Raw genomic sequence first — 27,143 nt, 5'->3', positions numbered from 1 at the left:
GATCAGTCAAATTAGATCTCTATGGGTATCTAATTTTGTTTTTGGAAATAGGATGAATGGCCAAAGTTGAACTTCAAAATAATAACTCAAAAATTTTTTATCTACATGAATCATCAATGAGTGACTTAATATAGTACTTTAATCAATTTGATTTATTTGAATTTTGGATTCCCAATAAGGCAGAATAATTTACATAGTATAAATGATAAGGGCAGTAGTTTCCTAATCTAATCTAATAGTTTCCTAATCTGGCCTTAGTTCATAAAACCAGTTAAATGTTGTTTCAGTATGGTGATTTAGCAGAACAGTGAAAGAAAAATGTTTCGAACAGGAACTCAAAGCTATTCTTTTCAGAAATAGAAGAGGGGACTGGAGGTGGTGTTAAAAAAAAAAAGTAGAAGAGTTAAAGTTTTAAAATAAAAAGGCCTGCTAGATTTGTTTGTGGCTAAAAGATCCTTTCCATAAAATCACATGCAACTGACTCCCTGTTTAGAAGTATGTTTTATTAAGGTAACCAATACCATTATTATTGAATGCCTATGGAATGCATGTAAATGTATTTAAATCATCCCCAGTCCTCTTGACAACCTTGTCCTCGTTTTACAGATGAGAAAAGTGAGGTTCAAAGAGGAAAAGGAACTTGTTCAAGGTCACATTAGGTGGAGGTGATTTCAGGGTCTGCAGTCTTGACTATGTATTTTCACACTTCATCCAGGTCTTTGACCCAGACTTTTCACTCTCCCTTGGATGCTCCCCCAACCTGGCCCCCAAGATCTTGATGAATTGTGCTTCATTATCTCCTTCAGATCTGCTCCAAGGAAATGAGAGAACTTCACTACCCCCACCCTATGTAAAATAAAATAGTTCACATGTCTGCCTCTCACTCTCTTACTCTGTATTTTATTTATCTTCGTAGGACTTATTACTACTGAAAATATTATGTTTTTATTTGTACATTGTCTCCCCTTTCTCCCCCTTTCCTCCTCATAATAATACAGGTTTCACAGGAGCAGATTTTTCTGTTTTTTTCCTTAACACCCCTAGTGCTTAGGGCAATGCTTATCTAAGCAAATACAGAGGCACTCTATTTGTTAAATGGGAAAAGATGACCCAAATGAATCATGAACAGGTATCTTTAGAGGCCTTACCATTTGTTCATCACTGTACTAGTGCTGAGCTCGGTTTAAAGACTTTTGAGTTGGGTGATCTTTAATTAAATTAATAGTTTTTAGATTCCTATAGACTTTTGGTAGCCAGTTATACCATGTTCATTCCTGCTTTCTTGCCTTTATTTGTGCAGTTTCCTTTTCTTTCACACTGAAGTGAAGTGAAAACACACTGAAATCTCAGCTTTTCAGTGGAATTTCTTTTTTCCCCCCTAAGATTTTATTTATTTTACAGCGAGCATGTAAGTGAGGGAAGGAGCAAAGGCAGAGGGAGAGGATCCCAAGCAGACTGCCTACTGAATCAGGGCAATGCACGAGACTCAATCTCACAATCCTGAGATCATGGTGACCTGAGTGGAAACCAATAGTTAGGTGCTTAGCCGACTGAGTCACCCAAGTGCCCCTCAATGAAATTTCTGATACCCTGCCACATCAAAAATTACTTTGCCTTCCCTGAACGTCTGTAGAATTTATGATTTTTTTTAAAGATTTTATTTATTTATTCATGAAGACAGAAAGACAGAGAGAGAGAAGAGAGGCAAAGACACAGAGGGAAAAGCAGGCTCCATGCAGGGAGCCCGGGACTGGATCCTGGGACTCCAGGATTATGCCCTGGGCCGAAGGCAGGCGCTACACTGGTGAGCCACCCAGGGATCCCCAGAATTTATGATTTTTAAGTTTGGCTTCTGCTTCAACAGGCCTTACTGAATATCCTGTCTAAGATAGTCGGTCCCTAGTTGTCTCTGACTATCCCCTATCCGTTTTTTTTTCCTTCCTAGCACTTACTGCTACCTGACATTGCTTTATTTATATATAATAATATAGTAATATATAGTCATATATTATATATAATTTATATAGTATTATATAGTATTATATAGTAACATATTACATATAATTAATATATAGTAATATATAATATATAGTACATATTATTCATTATATGTATTGTCCTATTAGCATGTAAAATTAGGAACTTTATATTCATATTTGTATCTTTACTGCCTACAACAGTGGCTGGTGTGTAGGATGCAAAATAAATTTTTGTAGAATATAATAAATAAATACCTGTTATATAATGTATCAGAATACTTAGTTTATAATGTCTGTACGTAAATCTTGACTTTATTTTTGTAAGTGAATACTTTAATCCCTCTGCTTTTTTGTTTCCTCATCTCTAAAGTAAGAATAGTAAAATGTACTTTGTAGAGTTATGAGGATTAAAGTTGTATAATTATTAGTACTGACACAGCATTCAGTAATTGTTTGCTACTGTTAGTAAGTTCTTCGTTACTCTTAAACTCTATATACCATGGTACAATAAGTATATTCAGTAAATCTCTGTTTTTATTATGTAAACTTTAAGTTTTTCATAGGCTTTGGGCATTTTTTGATTCCTTGGAAATCCTGTAAATGTATTTCTGTTTTCCACAGAGAGTAAGCACTTGATATTTATTTGCCTAATGTTTAAAAACCAATATAAAACTTTTAAGCATTATAAGGTAGCTTATAATTAAAGATACTGCCCGGCAAAGTAAAAGTAGATGAACCTAAGTAATATATAAAATTAGAAAAGCCTGATGTTAAATACTTTAGATATATCATCAGAGTGCCCTTTTTATTCAAAGATTGAGGCTTGAATTTGGATCTATAGACAAAGCTTCTAATTTTAAAATCCTGGGATACCTGGAGTCTGTTACATTTCATATGGAAAAAAAGTAATAATAAAAATCACATTATACTCGTATAATAAGTCACATTATACTTGTATGTTATTTTATCATTTAAAGATATTTCAGGAAAAAGTACACTTGGGTGTTATGTATTAGCATTGTTCTTCCTACACATTTACCAATTGAGAAGGGGTAAATTTTTAAGATATTTCAAATATTAAAAGTAATCCCCAGAAATCTTTTTTTCATGTTTTTATTTATCCAAAATAACTGTACTTCCATCTCTTAATTAGGGAGATATGCAAACCGAAATACTTAAATAAGACCTCAGTACGTCCTGGCCTGAAGAACTGTGGGGATGTTAATTGTATTGGACGGATTCATACATACCTCGAGTTGATAGGAGCAATCAATTTTGGATGTGGTAAAAATAAAAACCCAACAACATCTTTTACTCGACATTTTTTATCGTTAGAGCACCCATTAACTTCTTTCATGATTAGAATTCAAGCAGATTTAGTATAGATAGAGAATTCAGAAAGATGCTATAACATTATGGAGTAAATGTATTATTGAGTTTTTTAAAGACATTTCTGTTGATTAAACTATATTTTCCTATAACCTACAGTGAAATTGGTATATAAGGAAAAATACTCAGTCTACTTAAGTAGTAGAAGTAATATAACAATGCAGCTTTTTGTCAAGTAAAAGTAATTTTAAGAAATTCTAGTAATAGCCCATTTAATTTGTGAAATCTGTATTAATGCTAGAAATACTGTCTAGCAGTGTTTAAAGAAAACAACTTATGAGCCTCTACACTTAAATGTAATTAAAGTGCTAAAATATTTTTCATGGAAGAAAGTTTCTTTCACCCTAGTTTTTCTCAAATTTAAAGTCAATGAATATGCATGATTTTAAATGTATTCTTCACTTTTGTTGAATTAACGTGACACAGAACATTTTGAAGAAAGATAATAACCATAGTTGCAAAGTAATAAAGTAATTAGAACTTTGTAACCCATGGTTTCAGAAGAGTATATTCTATGATCTATCTATCTATGAGAAGCCATTAACCGGAAAATTTCCTATCAGAGATTATTTTATTTCATAGAGAGAAAGAGAGAAAATTAAGAGTCTACCCTGTGGTCTGCCCTTCATTTCAGTGTCTTTGTTTCCTCAACCACTGTACATGGGACTGGCTGGTTAAGAGAACTAAGATCCCCTAGCTTCCTCAGTCACACAAGAAAAATTGTGTTTTCTGCATTAGACCTCTGAATTCAGAAGAGTGGGCTTAGCACTCATTTAATTAGAAATTAAATTACCCATCTCACAAAAACCCCGTTTTATTGAGATTTCCTTAAGAGCATTACTTTTACATGAGGACTTCCAAGTGGTTGTAGAGTAGGCTTAGAAGATCAGGTATAACAAAACTTAGAAATTGGCTTACAACTTACATCTGTGTAGATGTGTCTTCCTAGTTAACCAATGAGTTTCAGAAAATAATTGATTGTTTTTCCTGAATTCCAATAGAACAGGCTGTATACAACAGGCCACAACCAGTTGACAAAGTACGAGTCAGAGACCGAAAAGATACAGTCGAAGCATACCAGCTTGCACAGCGGCTGCAATCTATGGTAAGCAGCCACCCTTTGGTAAGAGACCTCTTCAAATTGCTCCTTGCCCTGTTGAGTAAGGTGTGCTTCCTTCTCACCAATGATTTAACAAATAGGCATTTAGTAGAAGAACATGTTTTCTCATGTATTTCACCATAGCCATTCACTTTCTTGGTTCCCATTCAGTTTCATGTTAAAAGGCAAAAAACAAAAAACAAAAAAAAAAAAGCCCTCAGTTCACTGACAGACCCTTGTGCTTTGCTGGCGACATGGTCTTAGACTGCTTGGTTCTAGTTTCTTTATCTAGCATGTCTTTACATCTATACAGTTAAGCTCTTTTTTTCTCTTTCAGTTCCTTTTTTTTTTTTTTAAGATTTTATTTATTTATTCATGAGACACACACACACACACACAGAGGCAGAGACACAGAGGGAGAAGCAGGCTCCATGCAGGGAGCCTGATGTGGGACTCGATCCCGGGTCTCCAGGATCAGGCCCTGGGCTGAAGACGGCGCCAAACCACTGAGCCACCTGAGCTGCCCAGTTACTTTGTTTAAAAGTTTGAACTTTAGGTTTCAGCTTTTCGGAATAGCTATCCAAACTATTGTAGTCTTTTTTAATTCCTGAGGTTATTGAGTTTTAAATATCTTAAAATTCATGAATCTAATTTTTAAAATGATCCTACAAGTCCTCTAAAAAACCTCATTGGTTTTAAAATAAAATAGGTTGAATTGGTAATAAGTGAGGCAAATGAAGAAAAGTGTCCATAATAAAGTGGGTATTTTTCTCAGAGTATTTAGGCCATAAACCATTTCTACTTAGATTTACTGTAGTAAGAAAGGATGTTTTTAGATATAGTTGCTGGAAGGAGTGCTATTTGTACGTTGGCTTGTGATCCAGTGCATTTTAAAGGCTTCAGTGTTGAGGTTTACAAAACTGGGTATTAGTAATCCAGTCAGTTAACTTTGTGCTTTTTTATTATTTGTATCCATTAGGCAATCTTTCCCTTTGTAAGCCTGAGAAATAATTATTTTGCTTCTAGTTTTCAGTATTTTACTTCTTGCTGTGGGTTCTTGGAAGCTTTCTACCACAAGTGGTTGAGAGGGAAGTCATTTTCTTGATGGTTCTTTTGGTCTTAAAAATATCTTTTGTCCTAGTATTTTAGCTCCTAAAGGTAAAGAAAAATGAAAATTCAAGAAGAAATCTAAGTAAACTTGAGAGGATCATTACTGATTTATTTCTGAGCAGAGTGCTATTAAAAATAAGTCAATAAAAATTTAGTTATGCATTGCTAATCAGAGATTATAATATTTTAAGAAAAAAATTAACTGATTTTTAGAAAAATGTAATTTTGGTATTGTATATTACTGTGCTGTGATTTCTCCAAGTTAATCTTATTACCTTTTGCATTATTTTAATCTTACCACAGCGCACAAGGAGACGTAGGGTCCGAGACCCATGGGGAAATTGGTGTGATGCAAAAGACTTAGAAGGACAAACCTTTGAGGTAACTTTGACCTTTGCAAATAGCTCATCAGTAAAAGTTAACCTGCCAATTAACATTTGTATACCTTAATGCCACATATATTACACTCATTTGTATGTGTATGTATCCTTCCCATGTTACCCATGTTAATTTGCTTGTCTAAAAATCACCAATAAACAACAAAATAGAAGGCATTGGTACAGTTAACTTGGCGTTTGATTCATTTCCTGAATTTTAATTATCTACCTCTGCATTCTAGTTCTAGCTCAAAAATACCTGCCAAGGTGCCAGGAAGTTAGTATGCCTAATTCATTTTAGTAAACATTTGTAGGATAATGTTTTAATACGGCATTTAAAATCTTGTCCTAAAAAAAAAAATAAATAAAAAAAAAATAAAATAAAATCTTGTCCTACACATTAGACATAATTTAAATTACAGATATTAAAGTATTTCTTATAAAAACTGATCCTAAAGAGAAACACAGGCAATGAATGTGTGTGTGTATATTCTAAATCTATATAATTTATTTGTGAACATCTAGTGCAGTAGAATGGAAAGAATTTGTGAATGGGTACTTACTGACTTTGTTACCTTGAGCAGTTTCTTAACCACTAAAGTTCAGGTTTATCTATAAAGTGTGGATAATATCTCTCAAAGAACTGTTGTGAAAATTAAGTGAAGGAAGTAGGATAAAATGTGTGGAGGTCCTAGTACTAGGCACTTAATAAGCCTTGCATATACCAGTTACTCAGTAAATGTTACTTCTCCTGGGTTTCAGTGCCAAAAAAAAAAAAAAAAAAAAATTGTTCTTTCTCTCTTTCCTATTTCCTGCCCCCAACCTCACGCCTAAGCACCAATATCGGCACATTAGTAATTCGTGGTTCCTGCCTAAAAGGAACTTATATTTCTGGTAGGAAAAATGATCTGTGATAAGTTCCATAAGATTGGTCTTAAGAAAGGTCAGGTCTTGGGATGCTTAGTTGTTGAGCATCTGCCTTCATTCAGCTCAGGGTCTTGGGGTCAAGTCCCACATCGGGCTCCCCTCGAAGAGCCGGCTTCTCCCTCTGCCTGTGTCTCTGCCTCTCTCTGTGTGTCTCCTGAATAAATAAATAAGATCTTGAAAAAAATAAGGTAAATATCAGGTCTCCCCCAAAGAGTGTGATCAGAGGTGGTGTCACAGGAAATGTGATATTTCATCTGTGACATGAAGGATAAGCAGGAGGATTAGTGCATGAAGGCATTCCAGGCTAAGGGAGCAGCCTAAATAAAGGTACAGATGGGGAAAAAATATCAGACATATTTTGGAAAAAATGCGTAGTTCATTTGGGCTGGAGTGTAAAGAGTGGTAGTAGAAGTGGGATAAAAGATGTGTTCTGTACTTCACATTATTATTAGGATTTTATAAACATTAATTAAATCATCTCTATAACACCAGAACATTGTTGTTATTACTACTTGTGTTCCTGTGTGAAAGGTAAGGAAATTAAAACACAGAAAACTTCAGTAACTTGGCCAGGGTCACCCAGTGGGTAGCAGAGCCAGGCTTTTTATCTCCAGAATCTGTACTCTTTACCATTATGTTACAATGTCTCCTGCTTGGGGAAGAAAACTCAACACAGTAGGACTTGGTGATTAAGTAAGTGGAGGGACTCAGGTGATTTCTGAGGTTTTTGAACCTGGGTGGTGCCATTAATTGAAATGAGCAAAACGAGAAGGAATAAGTTTTAAGTTTGGTATGGTTGTAGATTGGGGAACAATTTTTTTTATCTGTTTCCTAGCATTTCAATTTGATAGTAGAAAGAAGGACACAACATCTACATGAACATGGTCAATCTCGTTCTCACATGCCCTTAAATATGGTCTAAGAGTTGTTTTTGTTTTTTATTAATTCTGTCTGTCAGTGGCTGATGGACTCTGATCAACTGGTGTTTTGTATTTTAGCATCTTTCTGCTGAGGAATTGGCAAGAAGAAAAGAGGAAAAATGTAAACCTGTCAAATCCTCAAAAGTACCAAGACCAACAAAAAGGTATACCATTATATAATTTTTTTAACTTACCACAAATGATTAGGAAATGCATGGGAAAAAATATCTCATATGACATTATATTAAGTTGAAAAATACTAACATTTTGAAATTTTTTATTTCACTGATTATCAATTTGGAAGACCTCGAGCAAAAGTTTTAAATTTATGTGGGTTTAGTGACTGTAGGATCCAACATATGTTGTAAAGGGGCTTTAACTATGATAAGTGGTCATTCAACTCCTTAGATATTTTAAACAGGTAACCTCATGAAATGATTAGTTCTTTCTTTGGTTGGTGCTGATTGTTAGCAAGGTTTTTTGTTTCTTAAATAATCTAATATTTCTAACGTGTAACAGTAAAGGTCACCAAATAAGTTAAATGTCTTGATTTTCTAGACGCTCACTTTTTGCAGATGCCCCATTGAATAGGGTATAGTTTTGTCAGTGTCCCTTTTAAAACAAGATTATCTAGGAATGCTACTAAGTAATTTTCAATGGAAAGAGCCCTAATGCTTATTAACTAGGAGTGTGTCCCTAGGTGTAAGTTACATAAAGTCTTAAGCCTTCAGTCCTCATTTATAAAATAGTAGCTATAATAGCTAACTCTGTTATCTATGCTTTAAGCACTTCGTGTATATGAACTCCTTAAATACTCATAAGTACCCTATGCAGTAGTTAATATCATTCCCACATTATAGATGAGGAAACTGAGACACAAAAAAGGTTGAGTGACTTGCCCGTGGTTGTCAGTGATGAGGCTGTGATTTACATCTAGGCAGTTAGTTTAAGGAATCATATTGCTGACCATCATAATATTTATATATCACCTCTCTAAAATAAAAATTAAAACTTAAGAGTTGAATTGAACACCAATAAAAAATAAATTTATGAAATACTAGACTCCTCATCTAGTATCTAGACATTTGATTCTCTGAATCTAAATGTGAGACTTATTTTGTGACTCCCAAGTCCCCGTTCCAGTTTGTCAGGATCTTTCTGAATCCAGATCCACTTTTCTCATATTTGCCTTCATAACTTTGAATCATCAGCATTTCAGTAAGTTTACCTCTTCTGTCATTGGCCACTGATTAAGTAAAATGTTTAACTGAGATAAATATAAGGCTCAGACTTCATTGTTCAATCAGCTGTACATTGCCATGGTTAACCCGTGTCTTTTCATCTTACACAGAAGAAAAATTTTAGCAGATGTCTTGCTTATATTCAGGTAAAATATATTTGAATCTTTATGAGTCTGCTAGTTTCTAGCAGATTAGTCCTATCAAAAATAAAATTTAGATTTACTTCTATTTTCATAGATCATTATTATTATTCTTAGTAGTCACCTCTTCATTTGGTAAAGGCTCAAAATCAGCTGTTTAATAATCTTTTCCAGAATTTCTCAATATTTAACCCTCTGCTTCTAAAGTCTGTTTTTCCCATGTTTTGAAAACAAGGCCAGGGGCACCGATAGCAGGTCATGATCTCAAGGTTGTGAGAGCGAGCCCCATGTTGGAACCCCACGTTGGGCTCACTGTTGGGCTTGGAGCCTGGTTGAGATTTTTATCCCCCTTCCCCCTCCCAGTTCACACACACATGCATTCTCTCTCTCTAAAAAAAATAAAATAAAAACAAGCCCGATAATTGCCTATTTGTAGCCCTCCAATAATTTTTCCATTCCTTAAAGTTCCTCCAACAAGATCAGTGGGGTTTCACATCATGCTTCTTCAGGGGATGTATATACTGTCTATTCTTTTTATTTATGTTGATGAAGCATTTTTTTATTTGGGGATCTTTTCCCTTCATTCAACAAATATTGTGAGTGCTTGCTATGTATCAGGCACTGTTCTAGGAACTTGGATTACAAAGTGTCTGATTTCCTAGCACTAACAATCTCTGGTAGAATGGGAACTAAATAGTCCTGCTCTTTTCCAGTCCTGTTAACATAAACATATTCCTTGTTGGTTTGTGTGTTTTCTTCTCTGAACATAGCCTAAAGAAAGCCTTATTGATCGTTCCTAATACCTTTCTCAAACCTCAGCTCTTTACCAGTTAAAGCTTTTGTAACATTTCTCTTAGATTTACACATGCTTTTGTATCTACCCTTACTTGTGTTCTCCTCTTTTTGTCTTTTTTTTACTCTTTCATTGTAAAATTAGAGTTTATCATAGAACTTTATATATATATATATATATAATACATATATATATATATTAATTTCTTTAACAGAACTGCTTGTCTATTCATTCAGCAAAGATTTATTGAGTCCCTACTCTGTGCTGTTAACTGTACTTACAAGTATTTTTGAGAAACTTCCATCCTTCTTGAACTTTCTTTCCCATGTCATATTAGAGAGTTGTTTACATTTTCTTCCAGTTTTTTGAAATACACTTATGTGTATTATAATGTTCTTTTCTTTGGGTATTAAATTAAGACAACAGAATTGCTTTCTCCCAAAGGTCTTATTATTTCCCATATTTTTATTGAGTCCAAAAAACCAGTGCTTCCCTCAAAAGGGTTGTATATAGAATGTCCTAAGAAATTCTCCTAGTTTAGTATTTTTCTGAAAATTTGGGTTTAGATTATTGATACATATTTTCTAATTTAAATGAATATTATTTTCTTGATCTTCTTATTGAATTATATTAGAAATGACTTTTTTTTTCTTTTCCAGCTCGTTTGATCCCTTCCAGCTGATACCTTGTAATTTTTTCAGTGAAGAAAAGCAGGTACTATTTATGCATTAGTGAATGGCCATAAATAATGCCCCTGTCAGGCATGAAGTATTTCTTCTTTTTCTTTGTGTGCGAGGCATATATATATGTGAAAGATTGGACAAGGCAAAGTACATTAAGGGTCAAATGAGTGATACAGTTGGGAAATTAAAGAATTTTTCCATGCTAGGATTTTGAATGATAGTTTATGAAAAATTCTCTGGCTTGTGCTGAGCCTTGGTTGGTGATGAGAACTTGGTGTGACAGGTGAAGGAGAAAAGGGTGGACGTTCCAGTGAGGAAGAACAAAATCTCTATTTTTATGCTCCCCCATTTTTTTTTTTTTTTTTTATATTTCAGGAGCCATTTCAGGTGAAAGTGGCTTCAGAAGCACTTTTAATAATGGATTTGGTAAGGATAATCTATTGTGTTTACTTACTCTGATTTCTATTCTTGTGTATTTTTATTGCAGGCTTAAGAGGGAGTATGGAAGACGTGTATTTTGGATCTTAACTATCCTCTTTTACAAGGAATCTAAAAATAAGTCTTTTCTTTTGGAGAAAAGCCAAACAATTGCATGTTTCCATATTTTAGAGAAAATAAATTAATGTGAGTTTTGCAGACTGTTTATCATCATTAACCCTATATTCATTTTCTGGTATCCTTTGTCTGCTGCCTTTTAGATAATTGCAACAAAGCACAACTCCTACAATTGGGAGGCTCCTTGTTGGCACTAAATTACCAAGACCTCCAATAGTTGTGTTTGTTTAGGGTGTTTTTCTGTAGGAGGACCCAGAGCAGTTTACTTTGTATCCTCTGATACCTTTCCTGAGAAGGAAAACAAATGGTATCTTCCTTTTTTAAATTTAAAAATGGTATCTTGGAGTATTTGAATATTTGGTTCAAAGCTTCCCAGCTGGCAGTGAAGATAAATCTGAAATCCTAAATTTCTTTGCACTGAGCCTAGCATCTAATTCCTCTACTATGCTACTTTATTTTACAAAAGCATAGTTAACATACTTATAGATGACTCTTCTGTGATAAGTGAGTTTTTTTTTTATTTTTTATTTTTGATAAGTGAGTTTTATTCTGATTTTTTGTCAGATGGATTTGTATGTTTGAGCTAAGTCTATTTTATATTTCTTTTTAGCATGCTCATGTTTCTATGGCAGAAGTGATTGGTCTATTAGGAGGAAGATACTCAGAAGTTGATAAAGTAGTTGAAGTAAGTTCTCTCTTGTTTTAAAATAATTTTTTAAAATTATTTAGTCCTGCTGCCATACCAAATATTTTTATAGATTTCAGTGGATAGGGATCCCTGGGTGGCGCAGCGGTTTGGCGCCTGCCTTTGGCCCAGGGCTCAATCCTGGAGACCCGGGATCGAATCCCACGTCAGGCTCCCCGTGCATGGAGCCTGCTTCTCCCTCTGCCTGTGTCTCTGCCTCTCTCTCTCTCTGTGTGTGACTATCATAAATAAATAAAAATTAAAAAAAAAAAAAGATTTCAGTGGATATAATTAAAATACAGACTTTTACCTGTGATATAAATGAGACTATACAAATGTGTTAGATATTCCCAGGAGCAAACTAACATTCCACATATTGAGCACCTGTTCCTTTTGCCGTCAAGAAAGAGGGAATGCTGCCAGCCAGGCCTTGCTTTCTCATTTCCTTCACCAATAAAAAGCTACAACTACTTTAAGAGGCCAGGAAGCATGCACCAAATTGAAACTTGGCATGCGTCACTCTGTTGTAATCATTATCATAAATAAAAGGAGTCATTGAAAGACTATGTACAGATATGATAAGGGCTGACTTAGAAAAATAATAATTATTATTACGGCCTTGTTTGAGTAGAAAAATGGATTCTGAGTTCCTACATACAATCACACTTTTGGAGTGTTATTTATTTGCCAGTTAAAGGCTGCCTGTGATACTGCCAAATACTTTCACTGGCTTAAAAAAGTTTCTGTATCTATGTATGAAAGAACTAAAACATTAAAGTAATAGAATTAACAGGATTTCAGTGTAACCATATAAGGATTAATCTTTTATAGGTCTGTGCAGCAGAGCCATGTAATAGTCTGAGTACAGGACTGCAGTGTGAGATGGATCCTGTCTCACAAACACAGGCCTCAGAGACCTTGGCTGTGAGAGGCTATAGTGTTATTGGATGGTATCATTCTCATCCTGCCTTTGATCCAAATCCTTCCTTACGAGATATTGACACTCAAGCCAAGTACCAGGTGGGCTTGTAGGTTTTATGTGTAAATAATTGCACCTTTTCTCCTCCTTTGTTGTTTTCTATGAAATAAATGTATTTATAGCATTTCTAGCCAAGTATTGCATTTCTAATACTATTTACATCTGGAGTTTTGAAATAACTGCATTTTTTTCTGATCACAAGAGTAATATGTGTTTAAACACTTAGGACATCAGCTATTTTATTTAGTACAGACAAACCATCTAACAGTGATAAGTACTCCTAGAGCCTTTAAAAATTGATGGGAATGGGGCACTTGGGTGGCTCAGTTGGTTAAGCATCTGGCTCTTGATTTCAGCTGAGGTCATGATCTCAGGGTCGTGAGGTCATGATCTCAGGGTCGTGAGATCAAGTCCTGCATCAAGTTGCACACTCAGTGTGGAGTCCGCTTGGGATTCTTTCCCTCTTCCTTCCCCTCCCTCCTCCCCTACTACTCCCCCTTTACCGTTCCCTCTCTGTAAATAAAAATAAAATCTTTAAAATATAATTGATGGGAACAACTAGGACAGGGTCTAGGTATGAATGAAGTAATCAGTCCCAGTCTATTTTACATCTCTGGTAAAAACTAAGTTTTGTTTTATTCTGATAGTTTATGTTGGATAGGTGAATGTTTTTGTTATAGGTAGCTGTTAATAAATTATTACCGTATTGATAAAGATTATACCTATAGTGAAAATAATCTGTAAACATATTCATGGCAAATACAGATTTTGGAGGCCACATGATCTAATTTTTAAGGGTCATTTCTGGTTGGGTTGAGCACATTTTGGCCTGAAAAATAATAGTGCGGAATGATACATATTCCAATTACTTGCTGTTTGGCTATAAAGTTTTTAACACACCTTTGTATTCCTTTTTTTTCCATTAGGTGTTTAAGATGTTGGTATGGGTAAATACTGATTTTTAAATTTATGCAGTCAAGACTAATTATACTTTTCTTTTCACTGTAGAGTTACTTCTCCAGAGGCGGTGCAAAGTTCATTGGAATGATTGTTAGTCCTTATAATCAAAACAATCCTTTACCTTATTCCCAGATAACCTGCCTGGTTATAAGTGATGAAATTAGCTCAGATGGCTCTTATCGTAAGTTTTCAACAAAAACAGCTTCACCCAACAACTTCACCCTATCTCAGCCTTCCTTTCTTCAAATCTCACATATGTGAGGCTGTGTGATTGAGAAGTTTGTCCCATCAGCTAGGGAATAATTGTTTGCATACCATGTAGTGCAGCCATCCTCTTCCCTTTGGTGATCCCCTTGCAGATTCACGTCCCCACGGTGTTAACCATGGCCACTGGGCAGGAGGATTACAATGTGGGGAAAAGTTCGGGCCAAGCAGTGTCCATGTTAGGTACAGGCATACCTCAGAGATACTGCAGGACTGCAGGTTTGGTTCCAGACCACCATGATAAATTAAATGCCACAATAATGAATTTTTTGGTTTCCTAGTGCATATAAAAGTTATGTTTACACTCTACTGTGGTTTATTATGTGTGTAGTAACATCATATCTAAAAAATGACATACATACTTTAATTTTTTTTTAAGTAAAGATTTTATTTATTTATTCATGAGAGACACACAGAGAAGCAGAGACACAGGCAGAGGGAGAAGCAGGCTCCATGCAGGGAACCTGACATGGGACTCGATCCTGGGTCTCCAGGATCACACCCTGGGCTGAAGGCGGCACTAAACCGCTGAGCCATCCGGGCTACCTGGCATACTTTTTTATTTTATTTTATTTTATTTTATTTTATTTTATTTTATTTTATTTTATTTATTTTATTTTATTTTATTTTATTTTATTTTATTTTATTTTATTTATTTTATTGTATTTATTTTATTGTATTGTATTGTATTGTATTTTTTTATTTTATTTTTTTATTTATTTTATTTATTTTATTCTATTTATTTTATTTTATTTATTTTATTTTATTTATCTTTTAAATGGAAATTCAGAATGAAAGACATTTATTTTTTTTTAATTTTTTTATTTATTTATGATAGTCACAGAAAGAGAGAGAGAGAGGCAGAGACACAGGCAGAGGGAGAAGCAGGCTCCATGCACCAGGAGCCTGATGTGGGATTCGATCCCGGGTCTCCAGGATCGTGCCCTGGGCCAAAGGCAGGCGCTAAACCGCTGTGCCACCCAGGGATCCCTGGCATACATATTTTAGTTAAAAAGTACTTTTGCTAAAAAATGCTAACCATCATCTGAGCTTTCAGTGAGTCATAATCACTTATTACAGATCACCATAGCAAATATAATAATAATGAAAATTTTTAAATATTCCAAGAATTGCCAAAACGTGACACAGACACAAAGTCAGCAAATACTATTGGAAAAATGTTGCTGATAGACTTGCTTGACTATAGGGTTGCCACAGACCTTCAATTTGTGAAAAACACAATAACTGTGAAATGAAGCGCAGTAAAATGAAGCATAATAACCCAAGGTATGCCTGTCCTAGAGTTTTAGAGTTACTGCTGTAAGTGAAATAGACAAAGTCTCTGTTCTCAGGAAATCTTGTATGAATATAGACTGGCTTTCTCTACAGTGGCATTCAAATGGGAAAAAAATAATAATAATAAGGAAAAATTACCACCCTGTTACCAGTTCTCTATGGCCTCTCAGTTTAGGCTTTATAGTGCCTGACTGGTTTCCTAGTCTTCGTTTCCATTCTATCCCAAGAAAGTATGTGCTGGGCTTAGCCCAGTCATATGATTTGATTCCTTTGGGAATTACGTTACTTGTAGTCCAGTCAACTCTGGCTGGACAGGGAATTAGTGTAGCAGACTAAGGAAAAGAGGGGAATGTAAGAGGCAAGTGTGTAGAAAGGAAAAGACTTGAAGAAACAATGACATTTCTGGGATATTTATTTTCTCTTCTCTATCCTTACCACAGCTGCTCTCCTTCACTGTCCTTTTTTTTGATATTGTCACTGAACATTATACTGTTCCCCATTAGCTCATGAGCTCCTTGAAGGTAGATGTTATATTGGACTCATCTCTCTGTCCTCAGTCTCTAGCACAAGGCCTGGCATAAAGTAGGTATTGAGTGAATGTTTGTTTAACAAATTAACTTCATTGTTTTTAATGATGTCACTTTAATGATGCCATCTCTTTGGCAGAGTAGTGCTTACCCCCATGTCATTGCAATTAGTTGCTCTGTTCTTTGTGCATCTGCAACACTTGTTTCCTGCCCTCAGGGTGCTTTTATCCTTTAAGTATAATCTATCCATTTGACATTTCACACTAAAATCTGAACCTCAGAGAGCCCAAACTGTCTTCTTTGTCTGTGTATCCCCACCAGCACCTAATTAATAGTTGCCTTGCACCTAGGGAGTGGTCAGCACTCTACTGGTTTTTATTGAACAAAGAGTATTGACATTAGCTTCAGTCCAAAATGCCCAGTTTGAACATAGCACATGTATATAACATTCTTTAACCCAATATAATTTTATAAAAAGTTACAAAAGGAGTAATCACAATTAACTTATTCTCAATTTAAGTCATTTTTTAAATCTTACAGTCTGCTAAATTTAGGAAATGAGCCTGTACTCTGATGCTTTCAGAGTATACAGAGAATACAGTAGCTGCCAGCTACATAAGACTATTTACTAAATAGTCTAAGAATTAAATGAAATTTAAAATTCAGTTCCTAGAATTCTGCTTCTGGCCCAAAGAAAGTAACAAAGACCTATCTGAAACAACCATAAAACTGGACAAATGTATAAGACAGTGGTGTTTAGGTCACAACATCAGGCAGTGAAGGGATATTGCTGAGAGATGGGAAACAAATGAGGGGAGCCCCAAATTATCCTAGCTTACCAACCTAACAAGAGTTTCCCAGTATGACACAAGGAGGAGAATGGAATGGCAGACTGAATTGAGGTGACAGAGGGAAGACAAAGCCAACTAAATTTGTAGGACACAGCACCCGAGAGCAGAAAGCTTCATGGGGAACCAAACTCTAGAGATTTGTGGAAGGGACAGATTTAGTATTAAGCAAAATATGCAGTGCATGCATGGAAGAAAGTACCCAAGCAGGGGCAGGAATCACTTGAAAGGATGAGAGGGAACTGTACTGGATGCTCTCATAAGGTACCACTAGACAGCACACAGTATTCAATATTTTCCTCATTGCAGAAAGTTCTGTTGGGCAGAGTTTCTCTTAAATGCCTCTTAACACTGCTTACTAGGTCTTAATCCTAGGTTCTTCACTTTGCTCTTATTTGGAAACATTCTAGTTCAAGAATTTTCAAGAAGCCATGGGATACCTTGTGTTACAGTACTTTTAACTTAGGTTCTCTTTTCCTTGCCTTTCCTGTCCTGTACTTTCTTTTTTCCTGTTAGGTATATAGCCATGTTCTGTCTTTTAAATGTTTCTAATGGATAAGCATTTTCTGTACTTGGAATAGGCAAAAAATATACTTAGTGATTAGTTTTCTTCTGATATTTTAATGGATTAAAAATATTCAGCACAAAAAGAAATTTGTACTGATTTTAGTGCCTTTTTTTTAACTTAGAAAAATACTCTTAATACCAAACAAAGCTGTATAGTTTGTGTGTGTGTTTTTACAGTTTTTCACCAGCACAGACTGAAAATGCATTCTTTATTCTTATTTTTGGTTCTCATTAAGAGTAGGAGTTGCTTGCCTAGATTCAGATCCCAGTTCTGACATTTATTGGTTATTTTACCTTGGGCAGATTACTTAGCCTCTCATTCCCTTTTGCCACATCTGTAAAATGAGAAAAAATTATTACCTTGCTGGGGCGCCTGGGTGGCTCAGGCAGGCGTCTGACTTTGGTTAAGGTCATGATCTCAGGGTCCTGCGATCAAGCCCTGTGTTCATCATCACCACACCACACTCAGCAGGGACTCAGCTTCTCCCTCTCCCTCTGCCTCCCCCCACCTTTGTGTGAGCTCTCTCTCTCAAATACATAAAATCTTTAAAAAAAAAAACTATTTCCTTGCTTTCAGGGAAGTTGTAAATATTGTTAGTATATCAGGTGCTTAGCAAATAATAGATCTTCAATAGGAAGTTGTGATTATACTGTTGTCTGAGCTTAGTTAAGTAATCAGAGCATTTCAAGTAAATTATCAATATCACCAAAAGGAGTTTGCTTAATAGCTTGTGTGCTGTAATGTGTCACTCTTCTCAAGTTTTTGGAGGGAAAAAGTGAAATGGAGGAGAATTGAGAAATAAAAAAAAGATCCACATGAAAAGAATAGGGGTGCTTTTTAGAACATATTAACAAAATAAGCTTGTTTTGTAAGGAAGTTAGTCATGGTGTTTTTCATTTCATTTTCTTCATGCCTTCTGATTTGCTGGCATTGTATTTACTTAAAAAGCCTTATATTGACAAAAACCCAGTTGAGAGGCAGTATATTGTAAAGTTAATAACAAACTTAAGCCAGACTGCCTGGGTTCAGATTTTGGCTCTGCCTCTTCATGATTATATATATATGCTGATGAACAGGTTATTTAACCTCTCTGTGACTCAGTGTCCTAATCTCCCTCCCCCCCTCCCAAAAAAAAGCAGGGATAGAGGATAATACTGGTAGCTAGTTTAAAGTGGCCTTACATATATAAAGCACCGTAAGCCTGCCATGTAGTAAGCATTATGTAAGTTTTACTATTATTTTTATGGTATTGACCTTTGGTAATGAATCACCTGAGCTTTTCTTTTTAATACACTGCAAATACAATTATAGGGAGATTTTGAAGGATATATGAGAAATCTCCAATAGGCTCATCCTTGGTATTTTTCCTTTCTAGCTGTGTGCATGGTATCTACCCCTTGGGCTCCTTTCCTCCAGAGTTTAGCCTGACAGTTTTGACTCTAGTGCAGTTGCTGCTTCTCCAGAGTTAATCCTATTTCCTGACTGGTGTTAACTCCTATAAGGAGGTAAAGTGAGTGTGGGCTCAGAAGCCAGGCAGACTTGCCAGAGTTTAAAATCCAGGCTCTTCAATTTCCCCAGCCTAAACAAGTTGTTTCACTGGTCTCGGCCTGTTTCTTTGTAAAATAGGAATAATGCTGCCTACCTTATAGCATTGCTGTAAGCTTAACCTATTTAAAAATAAAAATCACTGGAATGGAATGTCTTGTTTTGCCTAGCTCAGTGTCAGTTTAAGCCCGTGTTTCTGACAATTTTTAACAGTGCCCCCTTTCACTCAAAAAGTCTCTTGGTTTGGATATAAATTATGTGATCATCCTGCCTCTCAGTTCCTTACATATAATTGTCATGCAAATGGTACTTTTACTTTTCTTTATTATTATTAATTGCTTGGCATTAATGTGCTTGATGGACCTGGTTCAGCCAGGCAGTAAATATTTAATGAATGCCCACTATGTTTAAAGTGCTGTTCAGCTGGTCTGCCAAGTCGAGAGGGTGAGGATTTTAGGTAATTGAAAGGAGATTGCAGACTTAAGAAATAGTTGGTGATAGTCTGTCTGCCTCTTTATGCTCTTCTAGGTTTACCTTATAAATTTGAAGTACAACAGATGCTGGAAGAACCTCAGTGGGGATTAGTGTTTGAAAAGACAAGATGGATAATAGAAAAATACCGGCTATCCCATAGGTATGTACTGTGGTTGGAGATGGTTGCACATCTGCAGTGTTTCTCATTAAATTATGTTTTAGAGAAAACCCAAGTTAAATATAAAACTATGATATATGACATCAGTGACAGTTTATTACAAAGCTGATTAGTTTAAGGTATTTGTTTCATCAGTTTGTCTTCATATTTCTTCCAACAGCAGTGTCCCTATGGATAAAATCTTTCACCGGGATTCTGACCTGACTTGTTTGCAGAAAGTAAGCTGCCTTCATTTTAATTGGTTCTATTGTTCATGGATTCTAAAGCTATTCATCTTGATGTGTTTTCCCAGGATGCCAAATGCTTTGTAGATACATTTTCTGTGTATTTTTTATTGCTTTTTCCTTTCAAAAATTTAATTTCTAAGAGATAATTAGTAATATGTTTTGTTGCCCATACTTGCATATAGAAATAATATTATTTTAGAATAAATTTGTGTTGGCCAATAAATTTCTTAGCAGATTATTGTATGTAGTGGAGAACACTTTTCTCATTTTGTTAAATTCAAGTGCCATGTTTCCATTTAGGTGTAACAATTGATCATTTTTAAGAATGGTAGAATAAATCTAATAATTACATGTAAGTGGTCATTTTATTTAACTTTCTGGTAGGAAGTAAGAGTTCTGAATTCTTTTATTTCACTTCTTGTTTTGTTTCTATGAGTATAAAGAGTTAAAGACCATGAGACTGGCAACATCTTTTTTATTTTTTATTTTTTTGGTAACAGTTTGAGAATAGAAAATTTAAACATACTACATACTAAGTTTCTTTTTAGATTTTTTTACTCCCTCTGTTAAAGCTGCTTTCTCGTTCTGTTGGAAGATTAATACGCATATTTTTCAGGAATCAAACTCTAGCATCCTAATTTTGAAGTTGTCAAGTCCTGTATACGTACACAGATTTTTATTCTACAGGATTATTTTGCTGTGTAAATGTAACTTTAGAAAAAAGAAGGAAAGTCACAAACTTGTCCAGAGTAGAAAACATCACACTTAAAATCTTAGGTTTGTCTCCTCATATAAGATCATAAAGGAACTAAACCTAAGCATTTCTCAACAGTGACTTGCTGCATCTGGCTATATGATTATTCATCACAAATACATCTCCAGCCACGTTTAAGGAGACTGTTTCTTATTTGCACATTAGAAAATTTGAGATTTGGAAAGGGATACAATAATGATAGTAATGCAAACCCTCTTATACTTTTTGCGTATTTTAAATATAAAACTTTTCTTTCCAACTAGCTTTTGGAGTGTCTGAGGAAAACTCTGAGCAAAGTGACTAATTGCTTCATTGCTGAAGAATTCTTAACTCAAATAGAAAATTTATTCCTTTCCAATTATAAAAGCAAGCAGGAGAATGGAGTGGCTGAAGAGAACTGTGCTGTGGGTACAAAGGAACTCTTAATGTAATTATTTTAAAGTAAGACATTCTAATCTTGATACAGTGATCATGCTTTCAAAGTAATATCCTTGAAATTACTGTAATTTTGCTAATAGTGACACAACCTTAATATTTTTTCTCTAGCTCACAAAATCGAAACTTTGCCACATAAATGATGTGACAAAGAGATACGGACTGGCTTTCATACAGTGATTATCAGAGTGTTGTGTGAAGCAGGGTCTGCTGCAGTGCTGCAGACCAGCCATGGCCAGTAAGCAGTGCAGGAGACCAAAGGGCTGTCTGCTTTACTGTTGTATTCAGGTTGATAAATGGAATGTATCTCTAATATTTATTTCTCCCCAAATTTTGGTACCTCATGTCTCTGTCTCATTAGGAGTACTTCCATTTTTTTCCATGTGCTTTGGTGAGATTTGCTTATGGTTGCCAATGAGCTATGGATGGATGGCACTGAGGTAATTAACATGGTTGAGAACTATCGATATAATAAATCTAACAACAAGCTGTAGGAGGCCAGGGGAGGCATAAGGAGAAAATCTTAAACATAGAGAAGAAACCCAAAGGAGAAAATCAAATTGCCAGTTTTTCAGTTAATAGCGATTTGTTTCCATTTTATTTTATAGCAGTAATACTACAGGATATTGCCATTTTCTCAGCTAGCTGAAACCTTTTATATGGATTTCAGATACATAAAATAATTAGCTTCAACTATATGTCCACTTATATTCGTATGTGTGATGAAACCTCATTTAATTAGGACACAGATAATCATAACTCTCGTATTGGATTTTTTTCCCCTACTACCTGTTATCAGGAGAAAGTGGCAAATTATAATAACACTTAAATATTAAATCAGAGATTTAATTTTAAAAACAAAAAAGCCTTCCAGGACATACTACGTATCTAGCCCAGTTTCAAATACTTTCTAAATCTAGAACAGAAGTGAGCAAACTTTTTATGTAAAGGGACAGTTAAAAACTTGGGCTTTGCAGGTCAAATACCGTGTCTATCAGATATTCTGCTTTATACTTTTTTTATAATCCTTTAAAAATATAAAAACCATTCTTATTACCTCGTGAGCCTCACAGAAAATGGATTGCTGGCCATTATCTTCCAACTCTGCTCTAGAGAATTAAACACTTGTAATTTACTTTCAGATATACGAACCTGAGACACTGAAAGGCCTTGTTTACATCATCTTCAAACAACAAAACTTAAGATTGTGATTTACATTTAAGTACATTTTCAAGTAAAATTAGCAATCATGCTGCCTGATTTACTCAAATGGATTTCAGTTTATTCTGTTAGCCATAGAACTGATTTATACCCGTTCTTCAAGCACTCTTATTAATAATAGTTTTATTACATCTTACCTGGATATGATTCTGTATTTTTACCTTTTTTAGTAGTAATCATTAGCCACGGAAGAATATGACAGTGTCTGAGGGAGTAGTGAGCTAGATCTAGATGGCCTAGGTCTTGGCTCAACCTTGTGACTTGGGGGAAAGGGAGGGGTGGATAAAAGTTGACCTTCTCTAAGCCTAAGTTCTTGTATAACTGAGAGCTAACTTATCTTCTTAACATCCTTCCAGGTCTAAAATGCATTTCTCTGTATGTAGTTAGGATAAACAATGAAACATAATTTATAAAGCAATTCCCTTTGGGACTAGAGGTGTTAAGAGCTGTAGACCAACGTCAGGAAACCTGAGTCCTCATCCTAATTCTGTTACTGGTTTCACTCTCTGGAAGTGATAACATCACATAATCTGTCTGGACCTCATGCCCTTCACCTGTAATGCATGGGTCTGAGTTTTATGACTTTGTTTTTCCTTCCGAGCACAGAAAGTCTGATTCTATGATACGTAGTAATTGATTCGTTTGTATTTCTTCCTTTTAATGTGTTTTTCTCATTGTACATTGGGAACATATCCTAGAAATTGGTATGAATTAACTCTCTTGATTGACATTTCCCTATAATATCTATTAATTTGGGTGATAGAAAATAATGGAAATTGTTTAAAATTCTGTTCTCAAATCTGGATCCCTTATGTGCCAGTAACTAACCATATTTTCTAACCTAAGCCATACTGTGAAGAACTTGAAGATGGTAATCCTTGGAGTTTAGAGTGTGGAGAGCACAATTTTTAAAATAATATATACTGAGTGTTTTTTTTTTTCCTTGATGATAGAGTACATTTATCTCAAACTATTTTTTAAAAAACAGAAACATATATAAAAATATATAAATCCTATTATCTAAAAAACCACAGGTTAACATTTTAGTATAAGTTCTTACCCCTTTTTTTTTCCTGGACCATGTAATTTTAGAACATTATAATCTGTGATATTTTCCTTCTCTCCTTCATTGTTCGTTCTCCCTGTTTCTTTTTTTCTCTTATATTCTTGAAACACTTTTGAAATTGCAAGTGCCCACCCATGTTCCTGTCACTGCCAACTTAGGCTGCTTAGGGTAGTTAGAGCCAGGGTGCTGGAGAAGCACAGAGGAAGTCTGTAACTGAGGGCAATGTAACTAACATAGGAAGTTCAGGGGGGCAGAGACTCAAAGAAACTTACGTCAGGTGATGCTTACAGGAGTGGAGACAGGACCTGAAAACATCCAGATCTTTTCATCCTGATTTGATTCTTAAGACTGCACAATGACAATAAAATAATGAACTTAATTTTTTTTTCTTTTCTTGCTTGACTAGTAGAAATGGACACTAGTACTTCACAGTATTAGACTGAGCTCTATTAAAAATCTAATCCCAAAGTAACATGCAAAAAAGAAAAATCAGTGGAATAAGATCAACAAGATCAGACTCTCCTCATCCCTCCATTATTTTATCTTTGAACTGTCTTCAAACCCACATTATGTAGGACTTAGACACTTTTGCCTTCTTGGATGTTGTCTTCCATAAAAAATTAAAAATTAATTCATTACAATTTTATTTATATAAAATGAGTCTAATACTATATATAAACATGTCCTCAATCTAAAAGATTGGTTTTTTTCCTTCTGAATTTAAAAGATGAAAACATTTTTTATGGGCCTTAAAAGTATTGTGGGCTGGAGGCATGTTGCCTGAAAGATAAGGTGGCTCTTCCTATATTCTCAAGGATATCACTGGAGAAATAGCAGTCATGATTCTGTCGCCTGTAAAACTTATCTCACAAACCCTGGGGTAGCTTTGCCATCGCCACCAAGAATATTGCAGTTCCTGGGGCTTTAAATCTATAGACTTGAACCTTGTTCTTCACTGACATGACCAAAACTTAAGAATGTTGCTTGGGAAAAATCATCCTCCAAAAAAAAAAAAAAAGATACACAGTGATTAGTTTTAGCTTTTAAGTGGATATTTTTGTTCTGATCCTTAATCTGTAGTTGTGAAGCTCATGCCACATATCCTACCACCTTTTATTTCTTCATTTCCTTCAAACACACTCCCACTTTTTACCCACTCCCTCTACTTCTTACCTCTTGGCACATAGGTACAAGATGGTTCATATAACATTTGTTGAAAGCAGGGCCTAGAAGGATAGAGTTGAACAGACCCATTTGTATTTCATGGAAGCTGATTAATGCTTCCATGCCTTCTCTCCAAAACTCTCCTCCCCCACAGGAGTAGAGGTGAGGTCTGTGATGTGCAGACTGTTAAGTAAGCAGGGTCAGAGCCTCTGCAGCTGTCTGGGCAACAGGGTGATTGCAGTGTGAACAGGCCAGTCTGTGCAGGCCTCCTGCTCTTCAGTTGGTCATGTTTTTCTTTCTGGGTCCTAACGAGGTGAGCTGGAAGACTTGCAGGAAGTGATGTAATGGCAGGATGCTTCAGGATTGATGCTTTACCTGTGGATAAAGAGACTTATGGACATCTGACCACCTGACATACAGCTGTCAATCCTCAGGTCATCAACAGGCATTCAGTGGATGGATTTCTCAGTAGAAATTAAATAAGGGCACCCAAACTTCATATTTTTTTTTTATCGACACTCTCCTTTACCAACAGTAAGAGACTTAAGTCTAGAGTCCTACATCATGGCATTTAGGAAAACTTATTTCATCCAAGCACAAAGGAAAAAGCACATTTTTATCATCATCTCTATCATGATTAATACAAAATTTGATCAGTATTCTCAGTTTACCAGCAATTTTAAATAGTTTTCTTAAAAATCAATATAAAATTTGGAATATTTCCAGGAAATCACTATGTGGAGAATAATGTCACATACTTTAACTAATTAAATTTCTGACCTTTTCTTAAATGATTTTATGTATTCTATTCCTCAAAACTCTGTTTTCTCTGTTTTTTTTCATTTGCCCTGTAATTTGTGCCTTCTGGCATTTTCTGAATCTTTTTAGCCACCTTAAAATTTTTGTGGAAAAAGGCAGAGAATAAATATGTTAGCCCCCTAAATCAGGAGAAAATCAAAACTTCCCAGAGAAGCTGTGATTATACCAGATGCTCTGTACTGAACTAAATTTGAGAAGGTAAAATTAACTCATGATATCTGGGTTGTTTGTATTTTCTTCCTTTGAATATATTTATGAATATATTCATAAGAATTTTAATTTCAGGGGAAAATGCCTTATGTGCTGTCTTTGAGGTTTCCTAGAGTAGTCTCTTAGGATTTAAGAAGAATGTTAACTAGGATTTCATAGTTTGTACTCCTGTTTCATAGGTTACCACAGAACATTTGTTTAAAGCTATGAATTATAAAATAGTATTTAGAATCCAGCATGATTTAAATAGACTGGTCATAGATCTTTGAATTTGTGTATTTGATGTGTAAATTATAAATTGTGTATTATGTATATGTATCATATAAGTTTACTGTGATTATCGATGAACCTATTGCTATTGTTCCCCAAATGTTATTAGTGTTGATGGATTTCTTTTATTACTTTGAATTTTGGAATGTTCTATAATTAAAAGATAATGACATAAACTATTTTGTACATTTAAATATGATGCCACATTGTCTAAATCTATATTAAATAATATTGTAAATATTGTTTATACAGTTATGAAAGCTTCTCAAAATGGTTGGACTCTTCTCCCTATACTAAACAATGACATGTTATAAAATATCTGATTTTAAGCTTTGAGATTTTTAGCTTGTGATAAAAATTAAAGGGAAACATTCTGAAGATTCTATATAAATAAAATTCTGAGAAAAAGTGGTGGCGAATCATTTGATGTCTTTCTAAGTTTTAGCAGCATACACATTGAATCGCAAATATGCCCCCATTAATTCAAACATTGGTTGAATGTCTTATTATGTTGAGCTTTGTAGGGGACACAAAGATGAGTAAATCTTGATTTTTGTCCCACAAGAAGCCTATTACCTAGTAAGTGGGAAACACATAAAACCCAACATGGACAGGTAAGACACTAAGATACAAACTGAAATGGATTATAAATGCCTGTAAAGACTTCAAGGGCAATAGGTGTTTAGACAAATAATTCTCTAGAATGTGAGCAGTGAGATCGATTTCTTGGAAGACCTCATCTTTAGACATCCTGGCAGGGTTTGGTAAGTGACATTTGGGGAAAGATGTTTCAGAGAGGTGACCTTAGCACAGGGTCGGAGATAAGAAGTGGGAAATCGAGAATGGTGAGTCTTTGGCCAGAGGGTAGGGTATATGGAGGTGTTCATTAGGTAATAATTCACATTGAGCAACTAAGGATACAGAAGCTATAAAGTGAAAGAAAGTCTCATTTTAAGATCAGAATTAACTCACCGGTCTTTAACTCCCCAGTCTTTTTTCCTACCATATACAAAACCTCTTGAAAGAGGACTTTACCTACTTCCATTCTGACCTCAGTCTGTACTTTCTAATTGACCAAGTTCTTCCCAGCTTATCAACTCGGGCAAAAAGATGCTGTGAGCAAAGCATCCTTCGATAGGGACCAAAACTACCCCTTGGTTAACAGGGCCTGCCTTGAGCCAGCAAGAGCCTGCGTGACTGGCCCCGACACAGTGATCCACCTGACCTTTACTGCCCACCTGCTTGTACCCGTCCACTTAGCCCCATGTTTTCCTGATACACCTGGGAGTAGAAGTCTCTTCTCACTTTGGAGACAGACTTTGAGCCACTAGTTGGCTCTCTTCCCGGTGGTGGCCTCGCTGAAATAAACTTTCTTGTTTCACCCACACTCCTCTCTGCCTTTGGGTTTTGTCAGCAAGTTGGTGAACCAGGCCTGTTTGG

The 27,143-nt window shown here is 35.3% G+C and overlaps 1 protein-coding gene across 5 annotated transcripts in view; it reads left to right on the top strand.

Annotated features, from left to right (window-relative positions):
* The window catches only part of MYSM1 (Myb like, SWIRM and MPN domains 1), a 43,192-nt gene extending 17,078 nt beyond the window's left edge, over nucleotides 1–26,114 (top strand). For 4 of the 5 annotated variants that reach the window (XM_055305019.1, XM_055305021.1, XM_055305018.1 and 1 more), the window contains 12 exons: nucleotides 3,133–3,263; nucleotides 4,370–4,473; nucleotides 5,881–5,958; nucleotides 7,880–7,965; nucleotides 10,635–10,689; nucleotides 11,034–11,084; nucleotides 11,824–11,898; nucleotides 12,730–12,918; nucleotides 13,886–14,018; nucleotides 19,414–19,519; nucleotides 19,698–19,755; nucleotides 20,782–26,114. In XM_055305019.1, the coding sequence (XP_055160994.1) occupies nucleotides 3,133–3,263; nucleotides 4,370–4,473; nucleotides 5,881–5,958; nucleotides 7,880–7,965; nucleotides 10,635–10,689; nucleotides 11,034–11,084; nucleotides 11,824–11,898; nucleotides 12,730–12,918; nucleotides 13,886–14,018; nucleotides 19,414–19,519; nucleotides 19,698–19,755; nucleotides 20,782–20,949 (1,234 nt within the window). In that variant the 3' untranslated portion in view covers nucleotides 20,950–26,114. The remainder of the gene's footprint in view (nucleotides 1–3,132; nucleotides 3,264–4,369; nucleotides 4,474–5,880; nucleotides 5,959–7,879; nucleotides 7,966–10,634; nucleotides 10,690–11,033; nucleotides 11,085–11,823; nucleotides 11,899–12,729; nucleotides 12,919–13,885; nucleotides 14,019–19,413; nucleotides 19,520–19,697; nucleotides 19,756–20,781) is intronic. The other variant, XM_055305020.1, reaches the window with a different exon arrangement.
* Nucleotides 26,115–27,143: the final 1,029 nt, after the last annotated feature.

Source organism: Nyctereutes procyonoides, unplaced genomic scaffold (assembly GCF_905146905.1).
Source record: "Nyctereutes procyonoides isolate TBG_1078 unplaced genomic scaffold, NYPRO_anot_genome, whole genome shotgun sequence".
Lineage (NCBI taxonomy): Eukaryota > Metazoa > Chordata > Mammalia > Carnivora > Canidae > Nyctereutes > Nyctereutes procyonoides.
This window is presented reverse-complemented; position numbering and strand designations above follow the sequence as displayed.